The sequence below is a fragment of the Abramis brama genome (assembly GCF_963993115.1).
Source record: "Abramis brama genome assembly, chromosome: 10".
NCBI lineage: Eukaryota > Metazoa > Chordata > Actinopteri > Cypriniformes > Leuciscidae > Abramis > Abramis brama.
The window spans coordinates 39,030,237-39,057,339 of NC_139972.1; the positions used below are offsets into that span (position 1 = coordinate 39,030,237).

Sequence of the window (27,103 nt, forward strand, 5' to 3'; positions counted from 1 at the left end):
TGAGTCCATAGCCACTTTCAAGAAACTGCTGAAGACGCTTCTTTTTCGACAGCACTTGATCCACTAATACTAACACTTTCTATTCTATTCTATTCTATTCTATTCTATTCTATATAAAAAAATTGTATTAACATTTACTGCGTTAGATTAAACTGAGAAGGGTCATAGCACTTGCATATTGTTGTCCTACTGTTAGTTTAACTGCTTCTATTGTTCTCATTTCTAAGATGATGTCAGGGGAGTTTTTTAGAGAAGGCTGATGAGATGCTAATCAAATATGTTATTGCCCTGTAATCACCCATTTACAGTCTATGACTAATGTCTGGTGAGGAGAACTGGCCCATTCATGCTTTATTGTAGTCAATCGACGAACCTTTGACACCTCTTTATTCTGCCATTATGGCTTGGCCATCTACACTTCTTTCATCCCACTTTACATGAATAATCCACCTATTATCTTAAGTCTTTCTAAAAAACAAAACAAAACAAAGAAAAACTATTCTTGGGACCTTATGTGAATTCTTTTAACAAATTAATAATAAGAAATAAGAGCCTTATCGGGGCTGTCGAACTGTCTAGTGCATGCACGTAAACACAGATAAACCGGAGAAGACATTACTGACTACATATGAGTGATGACATTCTATTCAAAATAATGAATGTTACAGATGAATTATTTTGCATTCCTGACATAAATTAAGAAATGAATGTTTTAACATAAACAGTGGTCAAATATCAAAGCTAGTGTCTTAAATCTTTCTGTCAGTTTGTCCAGATCAAGTAAGAGTGTGAAGTTTTAATGGGTAGTGAATGTTGAACAACAATAATCTGTGGCCATCTGCGATCTTTGACGCGTAAGGGGGGCCCGTGGTGTGTGAAGGAGGGCTGGGATGATCGCGGAGCTAACATATTCAGCTCGACGGCTCTGGCCAAGCTGTAATGTAAAAGAAACGCTATTGCCAATTTTAAAAAGGGGAGGAGCTGCTCAATATGTCCCGTCCTGTCTCCCTGTTTCAGTGGAAATTACGTCAACACTGAAAAATGCTGCGCGTTTCAAGGCACTTCAGTGGGTCTTTAAGTGCTCTTAAGCGGCCTTATTAAGTATTAATATTATTTCATCTGTAAGTACAGTTTTTTTTTTAAAATAGATTATTTTTAACATTTGAATTACACTACACAATACAATTAAGTGCACTTATTTCACAAGAGATTGTATGTTAATATGACAGTGAGAAACCTTTTTTAATTTGATGATAAATCATTAGTTTTTTACTGAAATAAAGGATGTTCTTTTGTTCAGTGTGCAAAGAAAATGTCAAAATCAAGAAAGGTGAGGATGTTCAAGAAATCAAGCACTTTCCACTTCTATTCCAGACTCTTACATTGTTTGCAATGAGCTAAATCTAGGTGATTAACGTCACTCATTTGAAGGGCTGTTTTACAGGATCAGTGCCGAGTTCACACTGAACGATTTTCATTCGCCGACAGGTTTTGGAAGATCGCCAACAAATGCCCGAAATCATAGGCAATCGGTGCTCGTTCACGCGAGTGACAATCACGCAGTGTGAATTATCAACGACGCGATCTGAGAGAATCATCGATGAGTCGCCAACGCCCGTGAGATATTTGGCATGTTAAATATCTGGACCTGTCTGCGATTCAAAATCCTGCTGTGGTAATGTGTTCTGACTGAAAACTACAGGACAGCGGGATGTTTGGGGAAGAGTTATAGACCAGAATATCAGTATTTTAACAGAAACAAAGCACAAACATTTGCTTGACCAGCAGCAACAGTAGCACATTGTAAAATTATTTACCCCCAACTCTCTTTGCACAATTAACACACAATTCTTGCTCCCCTCGTCTCCCCAAGCATAATTGTTTTTTTTCTCTCCTTTTTGCTGCAAATTAGCGTACAGACAATTTGGATTGCAAATCTTTTTGCAGGCTATATTTTTTAATAACCATTTAATGATCTTGCATTATTTCCTTATCACTTCTCGCGTGGGTTTGGTTGTGAAACGCAGTTTGCAGACCAGACGGTTGTCAGCGATTCTTTCTTTTGTCAAGTCATGCAGTGTGAAACCCCCTGTCATTGGTGCATCGTGCAGTGCGCACACAGCAGCAACTGGACGTTACCCCAGATAGTCGTGCAGTGTGAAAAGAACAGTGACCCGACTACTCTGAAAATTGTGCAGTGTGAACTCGGCATTACAGGCATTCAGAACTCATTTGGTCGCAGGTAACTAAAGGGATCATCTGTTAGTAGGCTTGAAGTTGCAACTTCCTAAAATGACCACTAGAAGACACAATTTCACTAAAATGCTTCAGCAGAAAGCAGAAGACTATTGGTCAAGAGGCAATACTGGTTGAAACTTCAGATCCTATAGCAATCAATAATAGAATTGTTTGTCCAATCATTGCATTTGGATTCAGACGTTTCCAGGTCAATGCCAAAATGAATCTGCATCAGTCAGGTGGTACAACTAGAGCACTGCAAGTTATTTACATTCGTTATCACTGTAATGTTATGCATTTTAGACACGAGGCAACTTGGTGCAGTCTTTTGTCTCGTGACACTTTACAGACTCTGCTGTGCTCAAGCGTTTTGAAGGAGGCGTGGCTTTGGAGGGTGGGATCTCATGCATTGATTCCAATGAGCCATTATGTGAGAGAACAGCCAAATTAACACTGGAATACAAAAATCTAATTCCTAATTTTCTCACTTAAATAAAAGAGAGGAAAATGGCCTTAGAAGTGAGATTTATTTGGTGATAAACAGGGTGATAAACACACCATACATCCAATGGTTAAATCAGCACAGTTAACAGCATGCATAGCCACATTACTTATGGCCAGGACATTGGCCATAAGGGTAAGTTGGCGGTTCAGCTGCAGGCTTCACTGGAGCCTTGGGCGGTTCGACTGCAGGCTTCCCTGGAGGCTTTGGAGGTTCGGCTGCAGGCTTCCCTGGAGGCTTCCCTGGAGGCTTTGGAGGTTCGGCTGCAGGCTTCCCTGGAGGCTTTGGAGGTTCGGCTGCAGGCTTCGGGGGTTCGGCTGCAGGCGTCACTGGAAGTTCGTTTGAAGGCTCCAGAGGTTCGGTAGAAGGCTCCGGCTCAGGTAGTTCGGCTGCAGGCTTCCCTGGAGGCTTCCCTGGAGGCTTTGGAGGTTCGGCTGCTGGCTTCCCTGGAGGCTTTGGAGGTTCGGCTGCTGGCTTCCCTGGAGGCTTTGGAGGTTCGGCTGCTGGCTTCCCTGGAGGCTTTGGAGGTTCGGCTGCTGGCTTCCCTGGAGGCTTCCCTGGAGGCTTTGGAGGTTCGGCTGCTGGCTTCCCTGGAGGCCTCCCTGGAGGCTTTGGAGGTTCGGCTGCTGGCTTCCCTGGAGGCCTTGGAGGTTCGGCTGCAGGCGTCACTGGCAGTTCGTCTGAAGGCTCCAGAGGTTCGGTAGAAGGCTCCGGCAGTTCTGTAGAAGGCTCCGGCTCAGGTAGTTCGGCTGCAGGCTTCCCTGGAGGCTTCCCTGGAGGCTTTGGAGGTTCGGCTGCTGGCTTCCCTGGAGGCTTCCCTGGAGGCTTTGGAGGTTCGGCTGCTGGCTTCCCTGGAGGCTTTGGAGGTTCGGCTGCTGGCTTCCCTGGAGGCTTTGGAGGTTCGGCTGCTGGCTTCCCTGGAGGCTTTGGAGGTTCGGCTGCTGGCTTCCCTGGAGGCTTCCCTGGAGGCTTTGGAGGTTCGGCTGCTGGCTTCCCTGGAGGCTTCCCTGGAGGCTTTGGAGGTTCGGCTGCTGGCTTCCCTGGAGGCCTTGGAGGTTCGGCTGCAGGCGTCACTGGCAGTTCGTCTGAAGGCTCCAGAGGTTCGGTAGAAGGCTCCGGCAGTTCTGTAGAAGGCTCCGGCTCAGGTAGTTCGGCTGCAGGCTTCCCTGGAGGCTTCCCTGGAGGCTTTGGAGGTTCGGCTGCTGGCTTCCCTGGAGGCTTCCCTGGAGGTTCGGCTGCAGGCTTTACTGGAGGCTTTGGAGGTTCGGCTGCAGGCTTCCTTGGAGGCTTTGGAGGTTCGGCTGCAGGCTTCCCTGGATGGATACAGATAGTCAACTTTAGTCAGTCCGTTTAGAGGCATTCAGTCTCAGATACAGCACAAGACCCAAATACCAAGTTTTACTCCCCTTTAATTATTAAACATGGTCGTATTAATTGTATGAATTAATTTTGTGAAACCATCCTGTGCTTTAAGCTGTGCTATTGGCTGAATACTTTTTACATTGAGAACGATTAATTATAAAACGGACAAACGGAAATGAGGAAGCTGACCCAAACACTTATAACAAATACCTGCAAATGGATCCATACACTGATGTCCACATCCATTGCAGCAGCATTTCTCATTGTTCGGACAGTCACTGTCATAGGAACACAACTCCGCACACAGTCCCGCTCCAAAATTTGTGCTTGGACACTCCCCTGCCTTTGCTATTATAGAGACACATGACAGAGAAACCACATCACTGAATACTGAATGTCTCATACACTGTATGAAAAATAAATAAAAACACTAAAAATGAGAGATGATCGTACCGGAATTTTCAGTCCATCTACTTCATAGTTTCACATTTAGTTCAAAGTGTTACTTGCGGTTTCTTTGCAATTATTTGTGAAACTTCCTAGCAATTCCTGAGTGAAAACATTTTCTCAGGGTTTTCTCTGGAAGATGTATAGCATGCATCAATAATTATAACTCACTGAAAACAGGCGGCACACATGCAGTCCCACAGGGAAATTTACAGCATTTGTGTCCTCCAGAGCAGTCTCTATCAGAAGTGCATCCTCGTCGGGAGGGCACGACCGTCAGCGTCGCCGGACACTGACCAGACACTACAGAAGAGGATTCAAGAGGATCATTAGGGGAGACCAGGAAGTGCTGTAATAGTTTGCTTCAGCATTTGCAAGTCAGGGGTTTTACAATGAGTCTCAAACTTGATAATATTCACACATTTATCTGCTTCAATTCAAGTAGCTTAGAAATCTATCATTTTTCACTAAACTGCATCAATCGGTTTCAAAGACTGAGAGTGCAGTTACAACCTACCCCACTGTAGTAGAGCGAGTAATAGTGCAATGCTGATAGAAAGCATGGACATCAGATAATATGTTGTCTACAAATTTACTGGTGTACATCTTCAAAAATGACACCATCCCCATGACCACCCTCATTTCCTTTTAAGCATTTTAATAAAGCTACTCAACAGAAAACAAAACAAATATAGATAAAATGCAGAGTTACCGGGTATAATTAGCTCTCCACGTTATATTGTAGGCTTATGCATTTCTTAAAACAAATAAAAACAAAAAACTTTTGCCTAAAGTTTAAACTCAGGATTGATACAGTCCGGTAGCAATTTTGTAGCCATATTATAACACTAATGTTCTTGTCTTACAATAAACAAAAATGCCTATTAGTGATTATATGGGTTTTACTTGTACAATGAAAAAATGCATAAACTTATGACAGTTTGCATATTTATACTTTGCTTATTAATAAAAGTAAACCAACATACAAAGATGAACTTCCACTTGACGTCTGTACTGTATTTTTGTAAGCAGATGTGTTTGAAATCAAATTTTGTAAGGCACTTTATTTATGCACTTCTTCAGGCTGCGTAATGAAGCTAAAAGAACTTCTCACCTAGGACTCCAGCGTCTGTTGTGCTCAAACAAGCAGACAGACACAATAAAACAGCACTAAATGAGCAGTACACTTGTGCTGTCATCCTCTTGACCTGCAATCTCAAAATCAACTCTGCTGGAAGATGCACTGAATTAGTGAGTCAGGAGGAGCGGACAGCAAGGACCCCAAAACTACAAAGAAAAACCCAACCCTAATGAAAATCACTTGCCTGTAGCTTACTTAATCACTTGCTATCCTCTTAATATAGCCTAATCTTGAAGACCTTGATTAGCTTGTTCAGGTGTGTTTGATTAGGGTTGGATGTCGTAATAATTACCGTAATTAGGAGATGATTGATTGTTTTTATGGCAACACTATCAACGGCAAATGAATCTGCAGTGGCCAGGTAGTCCAGCGATCACGTGGTACAAGTCGGAGTTCTACCACAAGTTACAAGTTGTAATTATGACTAAACTCCTACACCTAAACTCTCCAGGAAATGGATCTCTACTGGAGACTGGCTTAAATCTGCATTGAACTCAAAGAGACACAGGGGCATGTCTAAAATTTGAATTTTGCTGATTGATTTGCGACGTGAATCCATGCAAGTAATTATGAATGAAAACAATGTTTCCAGCCACTGTAGTGAATATAGGGGAATACACAGCCATGGTTATATCATAGCCACTTTAATATTGGATGGTTTTATATGGATTGCATAATCAGATAATATTTGTTCACTCAAGCTTTCTATAGACATATTTCTTATCGTGACCGAGTTTTGGTTCATTTCTGTGACGGAGAGACCGAGACGGCAGAAAGCGCACCCTGTTTGTTTTCCTTATTTTACAAAAGCACAACATTTAATTGTTATTGTGAGATGCCCGAAATATGAACATGCCCGAAATAAAATCAGATTTTAGAAGAATTTGTAGCGCCACTCAGACAGGTGTGCCAAAACTCTTATTTATAAACTAATGACATCTTCACCTACACAAAAACCTGCTCACTTCAGGCTTGAAAAGAGATGTGGGTTGCCCAGTTTTCCGTGTTAGAGAAAAAAGCAGCTCGTACAAAGCTCCTGGATGTCACAATTCCTGTCACAAACAGACAAAGTGACAAGGAGCCATGTAGTCGGCAGGGTTCAAACCTGCACGGGGAGACCCCAATGGATTTGAAGTCCATCGCCTTAACCTCTCGGCCACGACTACTCCTGCCAGTGAGTCCAATGCTTATTGTGAATACACACACACACACACACACACACACACACACACACACACACACACACACACACACACACACACACACACACACACACACACACACACACACACACACACACACACACACACACACACACACACACACACACACACACACACACACACACACACACACACACACACACACACACACACACACACACACACACACACACACACACACACACACACACACACACACAAAAAACATTGTCCTGAGACTGGGCTTCATACATTATTTACTATCAGAAACATAAACAATTTAAGGCATAGGCTTATGTCCTATTTCAGAAAGTCAATAACTGGACCCCATCTTCTTTCAAAAACTGGGGTTTTTAATTGCAGTTGTGCTGTCAACCGTTCCATTAAATAAACTTGTCTTATCTTTTGTGTCCATTGCGTAACGGTAGGTGGCTCAGGTTTTAACCAACAGATTGTTATCATTTTCCTTGCCGTCATTAAGAGGAGATGGAGAAGAAATGCTTGGTCTTGAGAAAGATTGTCTGGAAAGATATCCAGTAAAAATATTTGGGAGTAAAAAGAGATGACTCCTCACTTTTAGTAGATTTTCCAAAATGCCCTTAATGTCCTTCAAAAAGCTATGTCTGGTGGGATAGTCCCAAAAGATGTGAGTTTGATCACCGACCAATCCACAGTTCCTCCAACATTTGTCACTCATACTACTCTTGGTGAGGAAAGATTTTAACGGAGTCCTGAAAAATCTAATTTTCGTCTTCCAATCAAACTCCCTCCAGACCTGACTGCCCATACCCTTATTACAGCCAGAGCAAATGTTAACCCAAACATCGTCATCCAGGGTAACATTCAGCTCCATTTCCCATTGTTGTTTTATATGTTGTGTATTATCTGACATGTCAATCAACATTTTTTTGTACATCAAGGACATTTGTTTTTTCATTACACCACCATTTTCAATCAAATTAATAAAATGCTTCTCTATATTTGTAGGCTCTCTTCTGATCAGTTCCCAATCATTATGTTTTGTTACATAGCTCCTTATTTGAAAATACTTATATAAATCACTTGAGGGTAACTTGAATTTCGCTCTTAATTGGGCAAAGGTTTTAATTACATTTCCATCAAACAATTGATTCACTGTGAGGAGACCCCTCTCAGCCCATCCCCGAAAGCCTCTGCTGTCTGATAAAGATGGAAGGAACTCAATATTTCTATTAATAGTCATAGCTCGAGATAAAGCAGTCTTTCCCTTCAACTGCTTTTGGACCTTATTTCAAATCTTTAATGTATGTTTGACCCATAAATTTGCAATTTTTATTTTTTTCTGAGACTGTAGGTTGAGAAATGGGAGTTGAGAGAGAGAGACTCCTGGCACCGAATATTCTTCCATAGAGACCCACTGTGACTCCGGATCACGAATGATCCATGCCACCACAGCTTTTATTTGGGCAGCCCAATAGTACAATTTGAAGTTTGGTAGATTTAAGCCCCCATTTTCCTTAGGCGACATTACAATTTTAAGGCGCACTCTTGGTCTTTTGTTCTGCCATATAAATTTTGACATTAATTTATCTAGAAATTTGAAAGTAGATTGTGGTATAACAGCAGGGAGGTTTTGGAACAGAAATAATAATCTTGGCAGAATATTCATTCTTATACATTCAATTCTACCCAAAAGAGAAAGCGGTAGTACATCCCATCTGTTTAAATCAGTTCTGATTTCCTTTAACAATTTATCATAGTTAGATGAAAACAACTGCGTAGTCTTAGGGGTAAGAATTACTCCAACATATCTAAACCCCTGCTTGGAGTGTCTGAATGAGACAAGATTATCCAACTGAAATGGCCAAGTCCCAACAGTCATTAAGGCTTCGGATTTGTTTGTATTAATTTTATAACCTGATATCATACTATACTCCTTAAGACTGTGGAGCAAGGCTGGAACAGAAGTGATAGGGTTTTCCAGAAATAATAAAATATCGTCAGCGAAAAGTGACAATTTATGCTGAACATTTGATTCATCTCTTATTCCCTGTATGAGAGGATTGGATCTAATCGGTTCGGCTAACGGCTCTATACTCAAAGCAAATAGTGAGGCTGAAAGAACTTCACCCTGCCTAGTGCCGCGTCCCAGTGGGAAAAATTTTGAGCAGTGCCCATTGACCCTTACTCGTGACTTTGGGTTTTTATAAAAAGTTTGGACCCATTTTATAAACGTCTCATTAAAGCCCATGTGCCTCAATGTCTGTTGTAGGAAGCCCCAGTCCACCCGATCAAACGCTTTCTCAGCATCCAAGCTGAGAAGCATTGATGGGGTGTTCCTTTTCTGTGCCACTATTTGGAGGTTTAAAGCTCTTCGAACATTATCAGTCCCCTGTCTATGGGCGATAAAGCCAGTCTGATCGGGTTTCACAAGTTTTCTCATATATTTACACATGCTATTTTCATTTCTGGATTTGAGCATCAGAGAGCACCGGGGCCAACCATCAATGTGGATGTGAGCATGCAGAAGAGGATCAACCCGGCGAAAATATTGTGTTGACAAAAAGGAGTTCAACGACGTCTTCACCTACACGAAAAGACTGCCATGATCCGGATTTGGACTGGGCATGCTGCGGGCACAACACAGAGTACTAAATGCTATACAAAGAAAGCAATCTTTCCACTGGCCCCGGGCCTGCACATACAGAGTCAACGGCAAGCTTCAGCTCAGTTCTCTTAAAGTCCCCCACCACCGCTTGCTTAGACAGTAGGGACTTTAAGCAACAGCCTCTGGTGGAACGGCAACGGCATTCTGTCGTTCTATTGTGCACGTGAGACATTAACTGCTAACTCGCGACATTCTACTGTAACTGTCTACTACGGGAGAACAGCTGATTTGCCGTAGTCGTTACTACGTGACAGATTAAGAAAGTTAATGTTATACTTTAGGTTATGTGGCATTGTAATTGTTTCTGTATATCATTAAATGCCAAAAGCAACCCTTCTCTTGCTTTTTAAAATCACTTCCTTTTTTTGTATTTTGTCTGATGATTAAATTACCCCTACGCCGTCCTCTTTACTGTCGCTTATTGATTTTTGCGCTCTTTTGCTACGGCAGTTAACGCTTACTTCCGGCTGCCGTTGCCGTTCCATCAGCAGCTGTTGCTTAAAGTCCCTAGTAACCAAGCATTACAGTAAGCAAAACAACACCAAATGCTGGGAAATAACCCTGCCACATCTTATCTTGAAGAGGAAGACCACCTCCCTCAAAGGCTGGGAAGAGCACAGCAAGAGTTTAGGGGAGGTCTGCAACAAACCTTTGCTCGAACAGGAACCCTGGACCCTCAGATTAAAAGTCTGATGCTCTACCATTTGAGCTAGCCGGGCTTTTGCCAGGGAACAGCCACCCTAGGGATATAACAGCACTTTCTCCTTAAAGTGTTCATGCTTTGTCAGCTTAAAGTTTGTGGCATTAAAGGATGAAGACCACAATTTATAAAGGGACGAGAGAGATAGGCTGCTCCTTCCAAAGCTAGGAACACTGATATTGAAAGAGTGGAGTTTTTTTTTTCATGGTATGTTGCTAACTCTAAGGTGGTTTAGACAAACGAGCAATTGGGACATAATGAGTAGGTTTCTGTTTGACTTTTCTAAAAGAGAACGAATGCAACATTTCAAAACACTAATATCCATGTTTTTTTCATAAATTATAATGCGGCGACTCTTGAGCTGCACATCGTGAAGGCCGTGAAGTTGTCGGGGGATGCCAAAGCCATTGCTCCGACAGCCTGAATAGAATGGCCAAAATCACAGATGATCTGGGCCTTTTGAAACGATGCCCACTTCAGGCTTGAAAAGAGCCCAATTTCCGTGTTAGAAAAAAAAGCATCTTGTACAAAGATCCTGGACGTCACAACTCCTGTCACAATCAGACAAAGTGATAAAGGGGCCACGTAGTCAGCAGGGTTCGAACCTGCGCAGGGAGACCCCAAAGGATTTCAAGTTCATCGCCTTAACCTCTCAGTCACGACTACTCTTGAAAGTGAGTCAGTGATAGTGGTAGTGAGTCACATGCTATTTTCTTTTCTGGAAGTGAGCAGCAGAGGACACCGGGGCCAACCATCAATGTGGATGTGAGCAGCAGAGGATGCACTCAGCTAACATATTGTGTTGGCAAAAAGGAGTTCAACGACACCTTCACCTACACAAAAGCTACGTAATATGTTTCCGATGCAGAAAAGTTAGTTCATGCATTCATGACCTCGAGACTAGATTACTGTAATGCTTTATTAGCTGGTTGTCCTGCATCCTCAATAAACAAGCTACAGTTAGTCCAAAATGCAGCCGCTAGAGTTCTTACTAGATCAAGAAAATATGATCATATAACACCGATTTTATCATCACTGCATTGGTTACCTATAAAGTTCCGTATCAATTACAAGGTATTGCTACTGACTTATAAAGCCCTAAACGGCTTAGCTCCAGTCTATTTAACGGATCTTCTATCGCCCTATAATCCATCGCGCTCTTTAAGATCACTAAATTCGAGGCTTTTGGTCATACCTAGGATATCCAGATCCACCAAAGGAGGGAGAGCATTTTCACATTTAGCTCCGAAACTCTGGAATAGCCTTCCTGATACTGTTCGTTGCTCAGACTCGCTCTCCCAGTTTAAAACTAGATTAAAGACGCATCTCTTCAGCCAGGCATTCATATAACATAAATCTTACTGTTCAAACTACAATCTGGCCTCTAGTTCATAAATGCCAGAGGAGAACTGGCCCCCGACTGAGCCTGGGTTCTCCCAAGGTTTTTTTTCTCCATTGGGTCACTTGATGGAGTTTTAGGACACCATTAGGTCACTTGATGGAGTTTTCGGTTCCTTGCCACTGTTGCCTTTGGCTTGCTCAGTTGGGGATATTTTGGGGATATTAATTTAATTTTATCAATCAATAAATTTACACTAGAAACAACCTTGTTGTGTTTTGGTTTAATGCTGTGAAGCTGCTTTGATGCAATCTGTATTGTGAAAAGCGCTATATAAATACACTTGACTTGACTTGACTTGACAAAAACCTGCTCACTTCAGGCTTGAAAAGAGATGTGGGTTGCCCAGTTTTCCGTGTTAGAGAAAAAAATGCAGCTCGTACAAAGCTCCTGAATGTCACAATCAGACAGAGAGCCACGTAGTCGGCAGGGTTCGAACCTGCGCGGGGAGACCCCAATGGATTTCAAGTCCATCGCCTTAACCTCTCGGCCACGACTACTCCCGCCAGTGTGTCAGATGCTATATTCTTTTCTGGATGTGAGCAGCAGAGAATGAACAGCCATCTCGAATGCTGGAAAGAGGACAACAAGTGATTAGGGGACGTCTGCAACAAACTGTCTGACCTTCACCCAAACAGGGACTTGAACCCTGGACCCTCAGATTAAAAGTCTAATGCTCTACCGACTGAGCTATCCTGGCTCTTGCCAGGGAACAGCCACCCTGGGGATATAACAGGTATACAGGTATATTTCTCCTTAAAGTGTTCGTGCTTTGTCAGGTTAAAGTTTGTGGCATTAACCCCTTACCTGACAGACCCAAGTTTGGCAAGTGGGGCATACATGACATACCCAAAATAAAAAGTCATTCTGAATAGACACATAACCAACATATATTTAGAAAGCCAACTCTTGACAGTTTACAGTTCAGGACTCAGAATTAATCAGACTCTTATTAATATTGAGATATAAAAGCTCAAACATAAAAACAAAAACATATATTTTTTTTTCGGTTCCTTGCCACTGTTGCCTTTGGCTTGCTCAGTTGGGGATATTTTGGGGATATTTAATTTTATTCTATCAATCAATAAATTCCACTAGAAACAAACTTTGTTGTATTATTTTATTTTAATACTGTGAAGCTGCTTTGATACAATCTGTATTGTGAAAAGCGCTATACAAATATACTTGATTTGATTTGATTTGATTAAGAGTATATTTATTAAATGTATAAACATATTATGTCATTATTTCATCCTCACTTGTACCCGCACTCACACACATCATAAACACCTCTCTTCACACTGGTACCTTTCCCACAGCATTTAAGCAGGCTCGTGTTACCCCACTGCTTAAGAAACACACTCTAAATCCAGCACATCTGGAAAATTACAGACCGATATCTCTCCTTCCATTCGTTGCGAAAACACTTGAACGAGTTGTTTTCAACCAGATCTCTTCCTTCCTTACACAGAACAACCTCTTGGACAACAATCAGTCTGGTTTCAAAAGCGGACACTCAACTGAGACTGCCCTGCTCTCAGTAACTGAAGCTCTGAGACTGACAAGAGCAGCTGACAAAATCCTCAGTTCTCATCCTGCTGGATCTGTCTGCTGCCTTTGACACAGTTAACCACCAGATCCTCCTGTCAATCCTAAAGATGAAGGGCATCTCAGGAACCGCACTCCAACGGTTCAAGTCTTACCTCTCAGGTAGGTCCTTTAGGGTATCGTGCAGGGGTGTGGTGTCTAAGACCCAACATCTAGCTACTGGAGTGCCTCAGGCACAGTGCTTGGACCACTTCTCTTCTCCATCTACATGACATCACTAGGATCTGTGATTCAGAAACATGGCTTTTCCTATCACTACAACACGCTGATGACACACAACTCTACCTCTCATTCCAGCCTGACGATCCGACGGTAGCTGATCGTATCTCAGCCTGCCTGACAGACATTTCAACGAAACATTTCACCTTCAACTAAACCTTGCGAAGACAGAGCTACTCGTGGTCCCGGCCAACCCAACACTTCATCACAACTTCACCATTCAGCTAGACTCGTCATCCATAACTCCATCAAGGTCAGCCAGGAACCTTGGTGTTGTAATTGATGATCAATTGAACTTCACAGACCACATTGCTAGAACTGCCCGGTCATGTAGATTTGCCATTAGGAGGATCAGGCCCTTCCTATCAGAGCATGCTACACAACTCCTTGTCCAAGCGCTAGTTCTATCCAGACTGGACTATTGTAATGCTCTGGCTGGTCTTCCAGCTTGCACGGTCAGACCTCTGCAACTGATCCAGAATGCCGCAGCTAGAGTGGCTAGAGCACATGTCACTCCTCTCCTCACAAAAATTGCACTGGTTGCCAGTTGCCGCTCGCATCAAATTCAAGTCACTGACGTTTGCCTACAGAACAACCACTGGCTCTGCTCCCTTTTACTTAAACTCATTACTTCGGACGTATGTGCCATCCAGAAACTTGCGCTCTGCAAGCGAACGACGTCTTGTGGTGCCATCTCAAAGAGGCACAAAATCTCTTTCTCTGACTTTTACCATGACTGTTCCCTGCTGGTGGAATGAACTGCCTAAGGGGCCGATCACACCTGACGCGTTTTTTGCAGTGAGAGGCGCCTATTTTCAATTGGTTTCCTATGGCAGTGAGCGTTCTGCGCGCTGTTTATACGCCTGCTGCGCCTCGCGTTTTACCGCCCGCTGCGCCTCGCGTTTTTGAAGTTGAAAAAAAAGCAACTCCGAGCGGAAAAAGCGCCCGACGTCATCGCGTTTTTTTCCACTGTCCAATCGAATGAATTGAGAGGCGGGCCTTCCGTTTAAGTGATGAAAGCTACAGTTGCTTGAACGCCAGGAGAGTGCGATGATAGAGGATAAACTTGTGGTGCTCTCGCGGGTTACCAGGAGCTTAACGACTTCACGAACCGTAACTACCACAATGTTAACAGAAAGTAAATAAAGGTAATAAAAGGCTGATTTGACGTTTACTTGACTGACAGGACAGCTGTTTCATTGGTTGCCTAGCAACATAAAAAACGCAGCGCACTGCTCGTTCTGTGTAATGTAAAGTGCTGTGCACCTCGCGTTTTCGAACCTGAAAAAAGCGTCAGGTGTGATCGGCCCCTAACTCAACCAGAGCTGCTGAGTCCATAGCCACTTTCAAGAAACTGCTGAAGACGCTTCTTTTTCGACAGCACTTGATCCACTAATACTAACACTTTCTATTCTATTCTATTCTATTCTATTCTATATAAAAAAATTGTATTAACATTTACTGCGTTAGATTAAACTGAGAAGGGTCATAGCACTTGCATATTGTTGTCCTACTGTTAGTTTAACTGCTTCTATTGTTCTCATTTCTAAGATGATGTCAGGGGAGTTTTTTAGAGAAGGCTGATGAGATGCTAATCAAATATGTTATTGCCCTGTAATCACCCATTTACAGTCTATGACTAATGTCTGGTGAGGAGAACTGGCCCATTCATGCTTTATTGTAGTCAATCGACGAACCTTTGACACCTCTTTATTCTGCCATTATGGCTTGGCCATCTACACTTCTTTCATCCCACTTTACATGAATAATCCACCTATTATCTTAAGTCTTTCTAAAAAACAAAACAAAACAAAGAAAAACTATTCTTGGGACCTTATGTGAATTCTTTTAACAAATTAATAATAAGAAATAAGAGCCTTATCGGGGCTGTCGAACTGTCTAGTGCATGCACGTAAACACAGATAAACCGGAGAAGACATTACTGACTACATATGAGTGATGACATTCTATTCAAAATAATGAATGTTACAGATGAATTATTTTGCATTCCTGACATAAATTAAGAAATGAATGTTTTAACATAAACAGTGGTCAAATATCAAAGCTAGTGTCTTAAATCTTTCTGTCAGTTTGTCCAGATCAAGTAAGAGTGTGAAGTTTTAATGGGTAGTGAATGTTGAACAACAATAATCTGTGGCCATCTGCGATCTTTGACGCGTAAGGGGGGCCCGTGGTGTGTGAAGGAGGGCTGGGATGATCGCGGAGCTAACATATTCAGCTCGACGGCTCTGGCCAAGCTGTAATGTAAAAGAAACGCTATTGCCAATTTTAAAAAGGGGAGGAGCTGCTCAATATGTCCCGTCCTGTCTCCCTGTTTCAGTGGAAATTACGTCAACACTGAAAAATGCTGCGCGTTTCAAGGCACTTCAGTGGGTCTTTAAGTGCTCTTAAGCGGCCTTATTAAGTATTAATATTATTTCATCTGTAAGTACAGTTTTTTTTTTAAAATAGATTATTTTTAACATTTGAATTACACTACACAATACAATTAAGTGCACTTATTTCACAAGAGATTGTATGTTAATATGACAGTGAGAAACCTTTTTTAATTTGATGATAAATCATTAGTTTTTTACTGAAATAAAGGATGTTCTTTTGTTCAGTGTGCAAAGAAAATGTCAAAATCAAGAAAGGTGAGGATGTTCAAGAAATCAAGCACTTTCCACTTCTATTCCAGACTCTTACATTGTTTGCAATGAGCTAAATCTAGGTGATTAACGTCACTCATTTGAAGGGCTGTTTTACAGGATCAGTGCCGAGTTCACACTGAACGATTTTCATTCGCCGACAGGTTTTGGAAGATCGCCAACAAATGCCCGAAATCATAGGCAATCGGTGCTCGTTCACGCGAGTGACAATCACGCAGTGTGAATTATCAACGACGCGATCTGAGAGAATCATCGATGAGTCGCCAACGCCCGTGAGATATTTGGCATGTTAAATATCTGGACCTGTCTGCGATTCAAAATCCTGCTGTGGTAATGTGTTCTGACTGAAAACTACAGGACAGCTGGATGTTTGGGGAAGAGTTATAGACCAGAATATCAGTATTTTAACAGAAACAAAGCACAAACATTTGCTTGACCAGCAGCAACAGTAGCACATTGTAAAATTATTTACCCCCAACTCTCTTTGCACAATTAACACACAATTCTTGCTCCCCTCGTCTCCCCAAGCATAATTGTTTTTTTTCTCTCCTTTTTGCTGCAAATTAGCGTACAGACAATTTGGATTGCAAATCTTTTTGCAGGCTATATTTTTTAATAACCATTTAATGATCTTGCATTATTTCCTTATCACTTCTCGCGTGGGTTTGGTTGTGAAACGCAGTTTGCAGACCAGACGGTTGTCAGCGATTCTTTCTTTTGTCAAGTCATGCAGTGTGAAACCCCCTGTCATTGGTGCATCGTGCAGTGCGCACACAGCAGCAACTGGACGTTACCCCAGATAGTCGTGCAGTGTGAAAAGAACAGTGACCCGACTACTCTGAAAATTGTGCAGTGTGAACTCGGCATTACAGGCATTCAGAACTCATTTGGTCGCAGGTAACTAAAGGGATCATCTGTTAGTAGGCTTGAAGTTGCAACTTCCTAAAATGACCACTAGAAGACACAATTTCACTAAAATGCTTCAGCAGAAAGCAGAAGACTATTGGTCAAGAGGCAATACTGGTTGAAACTTCAGATCCTATAGCAATCAATAATAGAATTGTTTGTCCAATCATTGCATTTGGATTCAGACGTTTCCAGGTCAATGCCAAAATGAATCTGCATCAGTCAGGTGGTACAACTAGAGCACTGCAAGTTATTTACATTCGTTATCACTGTAATGTTATGCATTTTAGACACGAGGCAACTTGGTGCAGTCTTTTGTCTCGTGACACTTTACAGACTCTGCTGTGCTCAAGCGTTTTGAAGGAGGCGTGGCTTTGGAGGGTGGGATCTCATGCATTGATTCCAATGAGCCATTATGTGAGAGAACAGCCAAATTAACACTGGAATACAAAAATCTAATTCCTAATTTTCTCACTTAAATAAAAGAGAGGAAAATGGCCTTAGAAGTGAGATTTATTTGGTGATAAACAGGGTGATAAACACACCATACATCCAATGGTTAAATCAGCACAGTTAACAGCATGCATAGCCACATTACTTATGGCCAGGACATTGGCCATAAGGGTAAGTTGGCGGTTCAGCTGCAGGCTTCACTGGAGCCTTGGGCGGTTCGGCTGCAGGCTTCCCTGGAGGCTTTGGAGGTTCGGCTGCAGGCTTCCCTGGAGGCTTCCCTGGAGGCTTTGGAGGTTCGGCTGCAGGCTTCCCTGGAGGCTTTGGAGGTTCGGCTGCAGGCTTCGGGGGTTCGGCTGCAGGCGTCACTGGAAGTTCGTTTGAAGGCTCCAGAGGTTCGGTAGAAGGCTCCGGCTCAGGTAGTTCGGCTGCAGGCTTCCCTGGAGGCTTTGGAGGTTCGGCTGCTGGCTTCCCTGGAGGCTTTGGAGGTTCGGCTGCTGGCTTCCCTGGAGGCTTTGGAGGTTCGGCTGCTGGCTTCCCTGGAGGCTTCCCTGGAGGCTTTGGAGGTTCGGCTGCTGGCTTCCCTGGAGGCTTTGGAGGTTCGGCTGCTGGCTTCCCTGGAGGCTTCCCTGGAGGCTTTGGAGGTTCGGCTGCTGGCTTCCCTGGAGGCCTCCCTGGAGGCTTTGGAGGTTCGGCTGCTGGCTTCCCTGGAGGCCTTGGAGGTTCGGCTGCAGGCGTCACTGGCAGTTCGTCTGAAGGCTCCAGAGGTTCGATAGAAGGCTCCGGCAGTTCTGTAGAAGGCTCCGGCTCAGGTAGTTCGGCTGCAGGCTTCCCTGGAGGCTTCCCTGGAGGCTTTGGAGGTTCGGCTGCTGGCTTCCCTGGAGGCTTCCCTGGAGGCTTTGGAGGTTCGGCTGCTGGCTTCCCTGGAGGCTTCCCTGGAGGCTTTGGAGGTTCGGCTGCTGGCTTCCCTGGAGGCTTCCCTGGAGGCTTTGGAGGTTCGGCTGCTGGCTTCCCTGGAGGCCTTGGAGGTTCGGCTGCTGGCTTCGGGGGTTCGGCTGCAGGCGTCACTGGCAGTTCGTCTGAAGGCTCCAGAGGTTCGGTAGAAGGCTCCGGCAGTTCTGTAGAAGGCTCCGGCTCAGGTAGTTCGGCTGCAGGCTTCCCTGGAGGCTTCCCTGGAGGCTTTGGAGGTTCGGCTGCTGGCTTCCCTGGAGGCTTGGCTGCAGGCTTTACTGGAGGCTTTGGAGGTTCGGCTGCAGGCTTCCTTGGAGGCTTTGGAGGTTCGGCTGCAGGCTTCCCTGGATGGATACAGATAGTCAACTTTAGTCAGTCCGTTTAGAGGCATTCAGTCTCAGATACAGCACAAGACCCAAATACCAAGTTTTACTCCCCTTTAATTATTAAACATGGTCGTATTAATTGTATGAATTAATTTTGTGAAACCATCCTGTGCTTTAAGCTGTGCTATTGGCTGAATACTTTTTACATTGAGAACGATTAATTATAAAACGGACAAACGGAAATGAGGAAGCTGACCCAAACACTTATAACAAATACCTGCAAATGGATCCATACACTGATGTCCACATCCATTGCAGCAGCATTTCTCATTGTTCGGACAGTCACTGTCATAGGAACACAACTCCGCACACAGTCCCGCTCCAAAATTTGTGCTTGGACACTCCCCTGCCTTTGCTATTATAGAGACACATGACAGAGAAACCACATCACTGAATACTGAATGTCTCATACACTGTATGAAAAATAAATAAAAACACTAAAAATGAGAGATGATCGTACCGGAATTTTCAGTCCATCTACTTCATAGTTTCACATTTAGTTCAAAGTGTTACTTGCGGTTTCTTTGCAATTATTTGTGAAACTTCCTAGCAATTCCTGAGTGAAAACATTTTCTCAGGGTTTTCTCTGGAAGATGTATAGCATGCATCAATAATTATAACTCACTGAAAACAGGCGGCACACATGCAGTCCCACAGGGAAATTTACAGCATTTGTGTCCTCCAGAGCAGTCTCTATCAGAAGTGCATCCTCGTCGGGAGGGCACGACCGTCAGCGTCGCCGGACACTGACCAGACACTACAGAAGAGGATTCAAGAGGATCATTAGGGGAGACCAGGAAGTGCTGTAATAGTTTGCTTCAGCATTTGCAAGTCAGGGGTTTTACAATGAGTCTCAAACTTGATAATATTCACACATTTATCTGCTTCAATTCAAGTAGCTTAGAAATCTATCATTTTTCACTAAACTGCATCAATCGGTTTCAAAGACTGAGAGTGCAGTTACAACCTACCCCACTGTAGTAGAGCGAGTAATAGTGCAATGCTGATAGAAAGCATGGACATCAGATAATATGTTGTCTACAAATTTACTGGTGTACATCTTCAAAAATGACACCATCCCCATGACCACCCTCATTTCCTTTTAAGCATTTTAATAAAGCTACTCAACAGAAAACAAAACAAATATAGATAAAATGCAGAGTTACCGGGTATAATTAGCTCTCCACGTTATATTGTAGGCTTATGCATTTCTTAAAACAAATAAAAACAAAAAACTTTTGCCTAAAGTTTAAACTCAGGATTGATACAGTCCGGTAGCAATTTTGTAGCCATATTATAACACTAATGTTCTTGTCTTACAATAAACAAAAATGCCTATTAGTGATTATATGGGTTTTACTTGTACAATGAAAAAATGCATAAACTTATGACAGTTTGCATATTTATACTTTGCTTATTAATAAAAGTAAACCAACATACAAAGATGAACTTCCACTTGACGTCTGTACTGTATTTTTGTAAGCAGATGTGTTTGAAATCAAATTTTGTAAGGCACTTTATTTATGCACTTCTTCAGGCTGCGTAATGAAGCTAAAAGAACTTCTCACCTAGGACTCCAGCGTCTGTTGTGCTCAAACAAGCAGACAGACACAATAAAACAGCACTAAATGAGCAGTACACTTGTGCTGTCATCCTCTCGACCTGCAATCTCAAAATCAACTCTGCTGGAAGATGCACTGAATTAGTGAGTCAGGAGGAGCGGACAGCAAGGACCCCAAAACTACAAAGAAAAACCCAACCCTAATGAAAATCACTTGCCTGTAGCTTACTTAATCACTTGCTATCCTCTTAATATAGCCTAATCTTGAAGACCTTGATTAGCTTGTTCAGGTGTGTTTGATTAGGGTTGGATGTCGTAATAATTACCGTAATTAGGAGATGATTGATTGTTTTTATGGCAACACTATCAACGGCAAATGAATCTGCAGTGGCCAGGTAGTCCAGCGATCACGTGGTACAAGTCGGAGTTCTACCACAAGTTACAAGTTGTAATTATGACTAAACTCCTACACCTAAACTCTCCAGGAAATGGATCTCTACTGGAGACTGGCTTAAATCTGCATTGAACTCAAAGAGACACAGGGGCATGTCTAAAATTTGAATTTTGCTGATTGATTTGCGACGTGAATCCATGCAAGTAATTATGAATGAAAACAATGTTTCCAGCCACTGTAGTGAATATAGGGGAATACACAGCCATGGTTATATCATAGCCACTTTAATATTGGATGGTTTCATATGGATTGCATAATCAGATAATATTTGTTCACTCAAGCTTTCTATAGACATATTTCTTATCGTGACCGAGTTTTGGTTCATTTCTGTGACGGAGACCGAGACGGCAGAAAGCGCACCCTGTTTGTTTTCCTTATTTTACAAAAGCACAACATTTAATTGTTATTGTGAGATGCCCGAAATATGAACATGCCCGAAATAAAATCAGATTTTAGAAGAATTTGTAGCGCCACTCAGACAGGTGTGCCAAAACTCTTATTTATAAACTAATGACGTCTTCACCTACACAAAAACCTGCTCACTTCAGGCTTGAAAAGAGATGTGGGTTGCCCAGTTTTCCGTGTTAGAGAAAAAAGCAGCTCGTACAAAGCTCCTGGATGTCACAATTCCTGTCACAAACAGACAAAGTGACAAGGAGCCATGTAGTCGGCAGGGTTCAAACCTGCACGGGGAGACCCCAATGGATTTGAAGTCCATCGCCTTAACCTCTCGGCCACGACTACTCCTGCCAGTGAGTCCAATGCTTATTGTGAATACACACACACACACACACACACACACACACACACACACACACACACACACACACACACACACACACACACACACACACACACACACACACACACACACACACACACACACACACACACACACACACACACACACACACACACACACACACACACACACACACACACACACACAAAAAACATGAACATTGTCCTGAGACTGGGCTTCGTACATTATTTACAATAAGAAACATAAACAATTTAAGGCATAGGCTTATGTCCTATTTCAGAAAGTCAATAACTGGACCCCATCTTCTTTCAAAAACTGGGGTTTTTAATTGCAGTTGTGCTGTCAACCGTTCCATTAAATAAACTTGTCTTATCTTTTGTGTCCATTGCGTAACGGTAGGTGGCTCAGGTTTTAACCAACAGATTGTTATCATTTTCCTTGCCGTCATTAAGAGGAGATGGAGAAGAAATGCTTGGTCTTGAGAAAGATTGTCTGGAAAGATATGGGAGTAAAAAGAGATGACTCCTCACTTTTAGTAGATTTTCCAAAATGCCCTTAATGTCCTTCCAAAAGCTATGTCTGGTGGGATAGTCCCAAAAGATGTGAGTTTGATCACCGACCAATCCACAGTTCCTCCAACATTTGTCACTCATACTACTCTTGGTGAGGAAAGATTTTAACGGAGTCCTGAAAAATCTAATTTTCGTCTTCCAATCAAACTCCCTCCAGACCTGACTGCCCATACCCTTATTACAGCCAGAGCAAATGTTAACCCAAACATCGTCATCCAGGGTAACATTCAGCTCCATTTCCCATTGTTGTTTTATATGTTGTGTATTATCTGACATGTCAATCAACATTTTTTTGTACATCAAGGACATTTGTTTTTTCATTACACCACCATTTTCAATCAAATTAATAAAATGCTTCTCTATATTTGTAGGCTCTCTTCTGATCAGTTCCCAATCATTATGTTTTGTTACATAGCTCCTTATTTGAAAATACTTATATAAATCACTTGAGGGTAACTTGAATTTCGCTCTTAATTGGGCAAAGGTTTTAATTACATTTCCATCAAACAATTGATTCACTGTGAGGAGACCCCTCTCAGCCCATCCCCGAAAGCCTCTGCTGTCTGATAAAGATGGAAGGAACTCAATATTTCTATTAATAGTCATAGCTCGAGATAAAGCAGTCTTTCCCTTCAACTGCTTTTGGACCTTATTTCAAATCTTTAATGTATGTTTGACCCATAAATTTGCAATTTTTATTTTTTTCTGAGACTGTAGGTTGAGAAATGGGAGTTGAGAGAGAGAGACTCCTGGCACCGAATATTCTTCCATAGAGACCCACTGTGACTCCGGATCACGAATGATCCATGCCACCACAGCTTTTATTTGGGCAGCCCAATAGTACAATTTGAAGTTTGGTAGATTTAAGCCCCCATTTTCCTTAGGCGACATTACAATTTTAAGGCGCACTCTTGGTCTTTTGTTCTGCCATATAAATTTTGACATTAATTTATCTAGAAATTTGAAAGTAGATTGTGGTATAACAGCAGGGAGGTTTTGGAACAGAAATAATAATCTTGGCAGAATATTCATTCTTATACATTCAATTCTACCCAAAAGAGAAAGCGGTAGTACATCCCATCTGTTTAAATCAGTTCTGATTTCCTTTAACAATTTATCATAGTTAGATGAAAACAACTGCGTAGTCTTAGGGGTAAGAATTACTCCAACATATCTAAACCCCTGCTTGGAGTGTCTGAATGAGACAAGATTATCCAACTGAAATGGCCAAGTCCCAACAGTCATTAAGGCTTCGGATTTGTTTGTATTAATTTTATAACCTGATATCATACTATACTCCTTAAGACTGTGGAGCAAGGCTGGAACAGAAGTGATAGGGTTTTCCAGAAATAATAAAATATCGTCAGCGAAAAGTGACAATTTATGCTGAACATTTGATTCATCTCTTATTCCCTGTATGAGAGGATTGGATCTAATCGGTTCGGCTAACGGCTCTATACTCAAAGCAAATAGTGAGGCTGAAAGAACTTCACCCTGCCTAGTGCCGCGTCCCAGTGGGAAAAATTTTGAGCAGTGCCCATTGACCCTTACTCGTGACTTTGGGTTTTTATAAAAAGTTTGGACCCATTTTATAAACGTCTCATTAAAGCCCATGTGCCTCAATGTCTGTTGTAGGAAGCCCCAGTCCACCCGATCAAACGCTTTCTCAGCATCCAAGCTGAGAAGCATTGATGGGGTGTTCCTTTTCTGTGCCACTATTTGGAGGTTTAAAGCTCTTCGAACATTATCAGTCCCCTGTCTATGGGCGATAAAGCCAGTCTGATCGGGTTTCACAAGTTTTCTCATATATTTACACATGCTATTTTCATTTCTGGATTTGAGCATCAGAGAGCACCGGGGCCAACCATCAATGTGGATGTGAGCATGCAGAAGAGGATCAACCCGGCGAAAATATTGTGTTGACAAAAAGGAGTTCAACGACGTCTTCACCTACACGAAAAGACTGCCATGATCCGGATTTGGACTGGGCATGCTGCGGGCACAACACAGAGTACTAAATGCTATACAAAGAAAGCAATCTTTCCACTGGCCCCGGGCCTGCACATACAGAGTCAACGGCAAGCTTCAGCTCAGTTCTCTTAAAGTCCCCCACCACCGCTTGCTTAGACAGTAGGGACTTTAAGCAACAGCCTCTGGTGGAACGGCAACGGCATTCTGTCGTTCTATTGTGCACGTGAGACATTAACTGCTAACTCGCGACATTCTACTGTAACTGTCTACTACGGGAGAACAGCTGATTTGCCGTAGTCGTTACTACGTGACAGATTAAGAAAGTTAATGTTATACTTTAGGTTATGTGGCATTGTAATTGTTTCTGTATATCATTAAATGCCAAAAGCAACCCTTCTCTTGCTTTTTAAAATCACTTCCTTTTTTTGTATTTTGTCTGATGATTAAATTACCCCTACGCCGTCCTCTTTACTGTCGCTTATTGATTTTTGCGCTCTTTTGCTACGGCAGTTAACGCTTACTTCCGGCTGCCGTTGCCGTTCCATCAGCAGCTGTTGCTTAAAGTCCCTAGTAACCAAGCATTACAGTAAGCAAAACAACACCAAATGCTGGGAAATAACCCTGCCACATCTTATCTTGAAGAGGAAGACCACCTCCCTCAAAGGCTGGGAAGAGCACAGCAAGAGTTTAGGGGAGGTCTGCAACAAACCTTTGCTCGAACAGGAACCCTGGACCCTCAGATTAAAAGTCTGATGCTCTACCATTTGAGCTAGCCGGGCTTTTGCCAGGGAACAGCCACCCTAGGGATATAACAGCACTTTCTCCTTAAAGTGTTCATGCTTTGTCAGCTTAAAGTTTGTGGCATTAAAGGATGAAGACCACAATTTATAAAGGGACGAGAGAGATAGGCTGCTCCTTCCAAAGCTAGGAACACTGATATTGAAAGAGTGGAGTTTTTTTTTTCATGGTATGTTGCTAACTCTAAGGTGGTTTAGACAAACGAGCAATTGGGACATAATGAGTAGGTTTCTGTTTGACTTTTCTAAAAGAGAACGAATGCAACATTTCAAAACACTAATATCCATGTTTTTTTCATAAATTATAATGCGGCGACTCTTGAGCTGCACATCGTGAAGGCCGTGAAGTTGTCGGGGGATGCCAAAGCCATTGCTCCGACAGCCTGAATAGAATGGCCAAAATCACAGATGATCTGGGCCTTTTGAAACGATGCCCACTTCAGGCTTGAAAAGAGCCCAATTTCCGTGTTAGAAAAAAAAGCATCTTGTACAAAGATCCTGGACGTCACAACTCCTGTCACAATCAGACAAAGTGATAAAGGGGCCACGTAGTCAGCAGGGTTCGAACCTGCGCAGGGAGACCCCAAAGGATTTCAAGTTCATCGCCTTAACCTCTCAGTCACGACTACTCTTGAAAGTGAGTCAGTGATAGTGGTAGTGAGTCACATGCTATTTTCTTTTCTGGAAGTGAGCAGCAGAGGACACCGGGGCCAACCATCAATGTGGATGTGAGCAGCAGAGGATGCACTCAGCTAACATATTGTGTTGGCAAAAAGGAGTTCAACGACACCTTCACCTACACAAAAGCTACGTAATATGTTTCCGATGCAGAAAAGTTAGTTCATGCATTCATGACCTCGAGACTAGATTACTGTAATGCTTTATTAGCTGGTTGTCCTGCATCCTCAATAAACAAGCTACAGTTAGTCCAAAATGCAGCCGCTAGAGTTCTTACTAGATCAAGAAAATATGATCATATAACACCGATTTTATCATCACTGCATTGGTTACCTATAAAGTTCCGTATCAATTACAAGGTATTGCTACTGACTTATAAAGCCCTAAACGGCTTAGCTCCAGTCTATTTAACGGATCTTCTATCGCCCTATAATCCATCGCGCTCTTTAAGATCACTAAATTCGAGGCTTTTGGTCATACCTAGGATATCCAGATCCACCAAAGGAGGGAGAGCATTTTCACATTTAGCTCCGAAACTCTGGAATAGCCTTCCTGATACTGTTCGTTGCTCAGACTCGCTCTCCCAGTTTAAAACTAGATTAAAGACGCATCTCTTCAGCCAGGCATTCATATAACATAAATCTTACTGTTCAAACTACAATCTGGCCTCTAGTTCATAAATGCCAGAGGAGAACTGGCCCCCGACTGAGCCTGGGTTCTCCCAAGGTTTTTTTTCTCCATTGGGTCACTTGATGGAGTTTTAGGACACCATTAGGTCACTTGATGGAGTTTTCGGTTCCTTGCCACTGTTGCCTTTGGCTTGCTCAGTTGGGGATATTTTGGGGATATTAATTTAATTTTATCAATCAATAAATTTACACTAGAAACAACCTTGTTGTGTTTTGGTTTAATGCTGTGAAGCTGCTTTGATGCAATCTGTATTGTGAAAAGCGCTATATAAATACACTTGACTTGACTTGACTTGACAAAAACCTGCTCACTTCAGGCTTGAAAAGAGATGTGGGTTGCCCAGTTTTCCGTGTTAGAGAAAAAAATGCAGCTCGTACAAAGCTCCTGAATGTCACAATCAGACAGAGAGCCACGTAGTCGGCAGGGTTCGAACCTGCGCGGGGAGACCCCAATGGATTTCAAGTCCATCGCCTTAACCTCTCGGCCACGACTACTCCCGCCAGTGTGTCAGATGCTATATTCTTTTCTGGATGTGAGCAGCAGAGAATGAACAGCCATCTCGAATGCTGGAAAGAGGACAACAAGTGATTAGGGGACGTCTGCAACAAACTGTCTGACCTTCACCCAAACAGGGACTTGAACCCTGGACCCTCAGATTAAAAGTCTAATGCTCTACCGACTGAGCTATCCTGGCTCTTGCCAGGGAACAGCCACCCTGGGGATATAACAGGTATACAGGTATATTTCTCCTTAAAGTGTTCGTGCTTTGTCAGGTTAAAGTTTGTGGCAT

The 27,103-nt window shown here is 42.7% G+C and overlaps 2 protein-coding genes across 2 annotated transcripts; both read right to left on the reverse strand.

The window, feature by feature from the left end:
* Nucleotides 1-2,751: 2,751 nt before the first annotated feature.
* Nucleotides 2,752-5,882, reverse strand: LOC311090739 (uncharacterized protein). The gene is made up of 4 exons (XM_084126228.1): nucleotides 5,664-5,882; nucleotides 4,721-4,852; nucleotides 4,313-4,450; nucleotides 2,752-4,053 (listed from the first exon to the last, which is right to left on the reverse strand). Exons 1-4 carry the CDS (start codon nucleotides 5,746-5,748, stop codon nucleotides 2,846-2,848), a joined length of 1,563 nt encoding a protein of 520 aa, XP_083982354.1. The 5' UTR covers nucleotides 5,749-5,882; the 3' UTR covers nucleotides 2,752-2,845.
* Nucleotides 5,883-17,540: 11,658 nt separating this feature from the next.
* LOC311090747 (uncharacterized protein) lies at nucleotides 17,541-20,613 on the reverse strand. Its single transcript, XM_084126235.1, has 4 exons — nucleotides 20,396-20,613; nucleotides 19,453-19,584; nucleotides 19,045-19,182; nucleotides 17,541-18,785 (listed from the first exon to the last, which is right to left on the reverse strand). Exons 1-4 carry the CDS (start codon nucleotides 20,478-20,480, stop codon nucleotides 17,635-17,637), a joined length of 1,506 nt encoding a protein of 501 aa, XP_083982361.1. The 5' UTR covers nucleotides 20,481-20,613; the 3' UTR covers nucleotides 17,541-17,634.
* Nucleotides 20,614-27,103: the final 6,490 nt, after the last annotated feature.

Bases quoted from the DNA above. Each gene is read 5' to 3' on its own strand.
- LOC311090739 (XM_084126228.1), bottom strand. From the start codon at position 5,748: ATGACAGCACAAGTGTACTGCTCATTTAGTGCTGTTTTATTGTGTCTG. The intron at 4,853-5,663 runs GTGAGAAGTTCT...CCTCTTCTGTAG, and splicing joins AACAGACGCTGGAGTCCTAG to TGTCTGGTCAGTGTCCGGCG. The intron at 4,451-4,720 runs GTGAGTTATAAT...TCTCTATAATAG, and splicing joins ATGTGTGCCGCCTGTTTTCA to CAAAGGCAGGGGAGTGTCCA.
- LOC311090747 (XM_084126235.1), bottom strand. From the start codon at position 20,480: ATGACAGCACAAGTGTACTGCTCATTTAGTGCTGTTTTATTGTGTCTG. The intron at 19,585-20,395 runs GTGAGAAGTTCT...CCTCTTCTGTAG, and splicing joins AACAGACGCTGGAGTCCTAG to TGTCTGGTCAGTGTCCGGCG. The intron at 18,786-19,044 runs GTATTTGTTATA...GTATCCATCCAG, and splicing joins GTGTATGGATCCATTTGCAG to GGAAGCCTGCAGCCGAACCT.